Source organism: Micropterus dolomieu, linkage group LG08 (assembly GCF_021292245.1).
Source record: "Micropterus dolomieu isolate WLL.071019.BEF.003 ecotype Adirondacks linkage group LG08, ASM2129224v1, whole genome shotgun sequence".
Taxonomy (NCBI): Eukaryota; Metazoa; Chordata; class Actinopteri; order Centrarchiformes; family Centrarchidae; genus Micropterus; species Micropterus dolomieu.
In genome coordinates, this window is record NC_060157.1 from 669404 (window position 1) to 676668 (window position 7265).

General features: G+C 47.6%; 1 protein-coding gene across 1 annotated transcript in view; it reads right to left on the reverse strand.

The window, feature by feature from the left end:
- magixa (MAGI family member, X-linked a) overlaps positions 1–7265 on the reverse strand; it is a 55829-nt gene that overhangs the window by 12262 nt on the left and 36302 nt on the right. Inside the window, exons 18-20 of the mRNA XM_046055734.1 lie at positions 2557–2751; positions 1492–1568; positions 915–1061 (exon numbers count right to left, since the gene is read on the reverse strand). Of these exons, the coding sequence (XP_045911690.1) occupies positions 915–1061; positions 1492–1568; positions 2557–2751 (419 nt within the window). The remainder of the gene's footprint in view (positions 1–914; positions 1062–1491; positions 1569–2556; positions 2752–7265) is intronic.

The window sequence follows — 7265 nt, forward strand, 5'->3', positions numbered from 1 at the left end:
TACAAAGCTCTTAATGGTCAGGCACCATCTTATCTTAAAGAGCTCATAGTACCTTACTACCCCACCAGAGCACTGCGCTCCCAGAATGCAGGGTTACTTGTGGCTCCTAGAGTCTCCAAAAGTAGACTAGGAGCCAGAGCGTTCAGCTATCAAGCTCCTCTCCTGTGGAACCAGGTTCCAGTTTGGGTTCAGGAGGCAGACACCATCTCCACATTTAAGAGTAGGCTTAAGACTTTCCTCTTTGATAAAGCTTATAGTTAGGGCTGGCTCAGGTGAGTCCTGAACCATCCCTTAGTTATGCTGCTATAGGCCTAGACTGCTGGGGGATTTCCCATGATGCACTGAGCTCCTCTCTCCTCTACTTTCTCTCCCCCTGTATGCAACCTCATCCCATTATTGCATGTTACTAACACAACTTCTCTCCTTTCTGGTAGTCTTGTGCTTTCTCGTCTCTCTCCTCTCTCCTCCTATCACTTACTGCAGGTGTTTCTGACTCTGGAGCTGTGGAGTCTGGATCTGTGGTTGCGGGTCACCTGCTGCCCCCGTGTTCCTGCTCGACACCCTCTGCTGCAACGACTATTGTTACTAGTCCTATTGTTATTATTATTATTATTATAATCATTAACACTACTATAAATATCTGTACCATTTTTTTAGTCTATAGCAACATCACCTTTACTGTCTGTACCTCTGTGTGGATATTGTGTAGGCTGAATTGAATCGGTTCATCCTCTGAGGATCATCTGCAGCAGGCTTCATGCAGGTCTGAACCAGCTGCGAGGAGGTCTCCCAGAGTCCAGACCCCAAACTGTTCAACACGTCAGAGACAACGTGCTGCACGACTCCTTCACAGTAAAAGCTGAGCTGGCTCTGGCTTTTACTGTGAAAGAGCCGCAGGAAGTCTGTGTGTGTACCTGTATCTTGTTGCTGCGCTGGGCTGGCCCCCCCTCCATCAGTCCCAGGACATACAGCCCCATGTTGTACTCGCTGCCCCCCCTCAGAGAGAAACCGAAACCTGTGGGACCTCGTTCCAGATCTACACTGTAGAACCTGGACTCGTCCTGACAGACAGAATGACAGGAAGTACTGCAAGTAAATACTACAAAGTAGTGACGTTGTGAAAACAAAGTGTCTGAGAGCTTCTGGTCCTCAGACCTCTGATCTGCTGAAACCTTTAACTTCATCAGTTTGACCATTTTGCAGTATTTAAAGTTGCATTTGTACCATTTTGTCTCAAAATATTACAACAAAAAACCCACGAGGCTTTCTCTAAATATTTAGAAGAGTTTTTCCCTCCACAGTATCTCTGATACTCGCTAACTACACGTAAACCTATTAGAACTACATTACAGTGACTCGCAATACTGTTACTGCTGCTACACTTCATGTTGAACACAGACCAGACTCTTATACTTGTTAAATAACGTCTGATACTACTGCTATGGTGTGTACTGGTACTCCAGCTGTAAGACTGTGAGGAGCCAGACTGACCTTTGACCTCCTTCTGGATCCTTTGATCATCCGACCGTCAATATCCAGGTCTGCTCCTTCTGACAGAGGAGACGAGTCTGAGGAGAGGAGAGGTGAGGAAACAAGGTGAGGAGACAAGGGAACAACGAGAGGTGAGGAGATGAAGGAAGGGGACAAGGGGAGGAGATAAGGGGACAAGGAGAGGAGAGGTAATGAGATGAAGGGAGGAGACAAGGGGACAAGGAGAGGAGTGGTGAGGAGATAAGGGGAGGCGACAAGGGGACAAGGAGAGGAGAGGTAATGAGATGAAGGGAGGAGACAAGGGGACAAGGAGAGGAGTGGTGAGGAGATAAGGGGAGGCGACAAGGGGACAAGGAGAGGAGAGGTAATGAGATGAAGGGAGGAGACAAGGGGACAAGGAGAGGAGTGGTGAGGAGATAAGGGGAGGCGACAAGGGGACAAGGAGAGGAGAGGTAATGAGATGAAGGGAGGAGACAAGGGGACAAGGAGAGGAGTGGTGAGGAGATAAGGGGAGGCGACAAGGGGACAAGGAGAGGAGAGGTAATGAGATGAAGGGAGGAGACAAGGGGACAAGGAGAGGAGTGGTGAGGAGATAAGGGGAGGCGACAAGGGGACAAGGAGAGGAGAGGTAATGAGATGAAGGGAGGAGACAAGGGGACAAGGAGAGGAGACGAGCAGATGAGGACAGGAAGAGAAGAGGAAAGGAGAGGAGAGGTAATGAGATGAAGGGAGGAGACAAGGGGACAAGGAGAGGAGTGGTGAGGAGATAAGGGGAGGCGATAAGGGGACAAGGAGAGGAGAGGTAATGAGATGAAGGGAGGAGACAAGGGGACAAGGAGAGGAGTGGTGAGGAGATAAGGGGAGGTGACAAGGGGACAAGGAGAGGAGAGGTAATGAGATGAAGGGAGGAGACAAGGGGACAAGGAGAGGAGACGAGCAGATGAGGACAGGAAGAGAAGAGGAAAGGAGACGAGGAGAGGAGACAATCCCTTCATCAGATTTACATGTTCATATCCATATTGCGAGTAAGTGTGTACATCAGTGTGTATATTTGTGCGTGCGTACGGTGTCGCGGCGTGATGCTCAGCCTCAGCGTGTTCCCGGCCCTCCTCAGGATCTGGGCGAGGTCCCGGTGCTGCAGACCTCCGACCGCTCGGCCCTCCACCGCCTCCAGCTGGTCTCCGGGCTGAATCTGCCCGCTGCGAGCCGCCGGGCTGCCGCGACGCACCGTCACGAACCGGTGAGACATCAGGGAGGTGGCTGCGGGGGGGGGGGGCACATGGTCAGAGGGTTTCTTCCTTTTAGTGATGTCACCATGTTCGCTGCCATTAACTGCGTCATTATTATTAATACTGCAGCTGTGTAATAATAAATGAATGTTGAAGTTTAATAATTGAGTCTGTTCAGTCTGCATGGCTGAAGCGACAGCTGCTGCAGGAGAGAGAGACCAGAGGGAACTGATTCACAGCACGCAACCTCTGTTTGAGTTTACCCGGCGGTGGCGGCCTCTGATTGGCTGGTACTTGTTGGTTAGGTAGAGGCAGAGTGGTTGAAAATCTGATGGGAAAACAACACACCTTTGACTCTGGAGGTCGCAGTTCATTTCCATCTTTCTCAGACCTTCACCAAGATGTGTTGTGTCTAAACCCGACCAAACCTTAACCACGAGGTTCAGATCGACGCTGTCTGAAACCTAAATATGTAGGAACAGACGATAAATGTTGTAACTGTGCAGCGTCAAACCCAAAATGAATCAGTAAAAACTCCTCAACCATTTGGCCCAGATGCAAAATTCTGGTCTCCTCTGAAAAGTCAGAAGCTAAGAAACACAAATCAACCTATTTATTTTTCTATTAAAGTGTAAAGATGCAATAAAGGACAATATGATATTTTCATCCTCGCCTGGTATAAAATCTATATTTTAATAGCAATATCACCATTAAAACCATCATCCAACTCATTATAATGCAGCAGAACATCTTCTAATACACCTGGAATACACCTGTAACTGTAAATCTGATGAAAAGAAACTGATATACAGTTATTACACAAGTTATTACACATGTTTGTAAAAATATACCAGGCGAATGGAGTTTTAGGTGAACTGAGACTCAGAGAGAGCTTAGAGGGATTATGCAATATCCAAAATGGCAGCCGGAATTATTTTTGTCAACAACTGAGCTGTTTTTGCTGTTTCTGGACTGAAAACAGCAAAAGTAAGTCAGCGGTTGTAACTGTAAATTTATGTCGGTGCGTTTGTTGTTATTGTTATCCGGCTAATAATTCAGACCAAACGCAAATATAATCCAAGCAACGCTTTCCTTTTTTTTTAATCGCTGGACAGCTGCTGAGCGTTCACACACAACGATAACACGAATAAACCCAACCCGCCATTACTCCAGCTGTATGAACCCAAAGTAAACATGTTGCTGTGATTAAACAGCAATAAACGGATCAAACTGATGCTGAAATAACGACAACATGATGCTGTTTTGTTAAACATATGAAGTGGTGCTTTGTCAGGTCTGTCAGCTTCTAAAATGTTTCTGAATGGAGTTTGGTTCGATCAGGGCTATGCTATGCTAACCTGTTCACAGTAAAGTACAACGACAGCTGGAATAAAGTTACAGACACGTGTTCTCTGAACTCACCAGGTAGTTCAACCTCCTCGCTTCCTTTTCTCCCACTAATGTCCAGCTTTGTCCAGTTTTTATATAAATTTGAAGTAGCAGTCCAGCAGAGCTAACGACGCTAACAACAACAGTGGAACCTGATGTGCACGGAAGCTGCTGAGAAGCTCCAGTGAAGATGAATCAAGTTGTAAAAAGCTAATTTAATAAAAGTAGTTAACTCCGAGCTCCTCCGGCGGGTAAACGGCGTAGCTGTCAGAGCAGAATCCAGACCGATTACGGGGGTTTATCTGTCTGAAAGCTGCGGCGCTGCTCCCGGCTCTGTCCTCGACTTCTCCTCACAGTTTAGCAGCTCTCCGCTGGCCAGCAGATTTTCAATCTCCCGCTCTGCCTGGTCCTCTCCACACAACGCTCTGAAGCCGTCGGTGACGTACGGACAATCTCAACGCTGATAGGCTATCGCGACTCAGCATCGTGCGAATTCCTTCGCTTCGCCCGACAGGAAATCGCGGCTCTACGCGTCTTTGCATTGACTTTGTCTGTAAACTCACCGCCCCGAACGCTTGCTTCGCTTTTGGTCTGAAAGCACCGTTAGACCGGTCGGACTGCGGTGTGGGATGAGATGAGAGATATCTGGAAGGCTGCAGCCATGCACAGTGATCAAAGTGCGATTTATGTTGTTATAGAAGTTCATTTAGATGCTTGGTGTTTGATGTGTGTTTGGTGTGGATAACAATTATCGGTTTGAGCTTCTAGCTGAGCCTCCTAGCTTCACGGAGGTGTGTAGCGTGGATAGGGTGACCAAATACTACGATCGTCCATGAATTCCTCTTTGGCATTTTGAGTGAAAATCGATCTACCCACCCTGTACAGGGCAGGTCAGGGCTTAACGGGGGTTGATGTGGTCTAAAACCTTTAAATATGTTGGAGCGGAGGATAAATATTGTGACTGTGCAGCGTTTAAGAGCAGAAAACTGCAGTAAAGATGTTTTTTCTTCCCATTGCTTTCTGCTGTTCAACTGTTAATGTTGATAAGAAACCGCAGCGGCGATGGAACAAACATCTCAGCAGCTCACCACCAGATTTACTTTTTATTTGTTTTACCTCGATAGCTGCAGCACTCTGTGTGTGTGAGTGTGTAGATAAGTGACCAGGACGTTGTGGTACTTTGTGTACTTTTGTACTACTATGTGTTCTTTTGCATCTCCATGTTTGAAAGATAAAGCTGTTTTTGGACGCCACATGTGAAGGATGTGGTCGCGCTGATCAGAAAAACGTCTGCGAGTTGTTTTTCAAGGCTCAGCTCAGCTCGCTCTGAACACAGAGGAAAACAACTTCTGTGGGAGTTGGCTGACAGACTGCCAAGTTCATTGCACAACACACCTGATCCTGAATCAGTCCAAAGCAGGGTGGACGCCTCAGAGAGGGAGGAGGGGGAGCAATTCTCAAAGATTTTCTGGCTCAGAGACTGAATCACAGGACAAAGAAAAAAACTTCTCCTGCTGAGCACAGATCATATGAGCAGCAGACGGACCGACCTGAACCACGAGGCCGTGACCTGCTGCCCAGTTTCATGTCGGGAAGTCAAACGGTAGCAGAGATAAAACATGAAGTGACTGAAGGACGGCGAGCAGTCTGAGAGGGGAAGATCAACACATCGGACACTAAACACTGACGACAGGTGCAGGTACCAACAGGCAGATACCTGAACAATGACTGTGCCAGATCATCGCTCTTTATAGAACTCAAACCAAAGAAATGAAACCCCTCAGTTAGACACAGGTTCTGTGTGTAACGAGGTTTTACAGTTACAGATCAGCAGCTCATCCATCATGAACCAACAGGACAATCAGCTGTTAGTTAGACGGCGTGACCTGCAACACCTCCGCCTCTGTACGTTCATTTTCAGAAAACTGAACTGAAACTAGAGGCTGTTTGGAAGGAAGAAGGAACTCTCAACACCTGGGAAGCAGGAATGAGCTGGTTCAGATCAGAATATTATTAAAGAGGTCATATTCTGCTATTTGTCCTTTCCCCTTTCCTTTCTTGTGTTATTAATCTTATCTGTGCATGTACCAGCTTCACAAAGTGAAAAAGCCCAAAGGGAGTTCCCATCTCCCACAGAAAACTCAAAACAGTAGTCCAGCCTTTGCTTCTGTAACCTCTCTGCGAGTATCAGGTTTCTGCAGGTTGATTTCCATAAAAATGAACTGAAACCATTTTCAGCCTGGATGTAAAAACAGGAGCATGTTTTAGCTTTTCTTGGTCAGCTGGGAGACTTTGTGCTGCTGCTGACTGCAGAGACACAGTGTGAGACTGAGCTGAGCAAACACACCGGACTGGACTCAGCTGGACTGTAACGTAAACAGGATTCATGCAGAATGAAACAGGAATAAGCAACAGCGTGGTCCTTCAAAGTGACTTTAAAGGACCTTGAAAATGTCCCACAGTCTGAAGTCTGTGTGTTTAAGCTGAGCACACAGAGCAGGAGGATGAGCTGATAAGCAAAGTGCTGAGTTCAACATGTCGGGAGTCTGTGGAGGAGGACACATGAAGCTGCAGAGAGAAAAATAAACCTTAGTGAAGGAGAGGAAGCAGCAGGAGAGGAGAAGGGGGATGTTATCCAGGCAGACTTCTGAGAGTTCAGAGAGGAAACACCGACTGGAACACAGCTCCGGATTCTGTTCTTCAGCGTGGTGTGTTCGCTGCCTGTTGTGACTTCAGCACGGTGTGTTTGCTGTCTCTTGTGAGTTCAGCGCAGTGTGTTCGCCATGTCTTGTTAGTTCAGCGCGGTGTGTTCGCTTCCTGTTGTGACTTCAGCGCGGTGTGTTCGCTCTCTCTTGTGAGTTCAGTGCAGTGTGTTTGCTGCTGTTGTGACTTCAGCGCGGTGTGTTCGCTCTCTCTTGTGAGTTCAGTGCGGTGTGTTAGCTGTCTCTTGTGAGTTCAGCGCGGTGTGTTCGCGCTCTCTTGTGAGTTCAGCGTGGTGCGTTCGCTCTCTCTTGTGAGTTCAGCGCGGTGTGTTCGCGCTCTCTTGTGAGTTCAGCGCGGTGTGTTCGCTCTCTCTTGTGAGTTCAGCGCAGTGTGTTCGCTACCTGTTGTGAGTTCAGCGGGGTGTGTTAGCTGTCTCTTGTGAGTTCAGTGGGG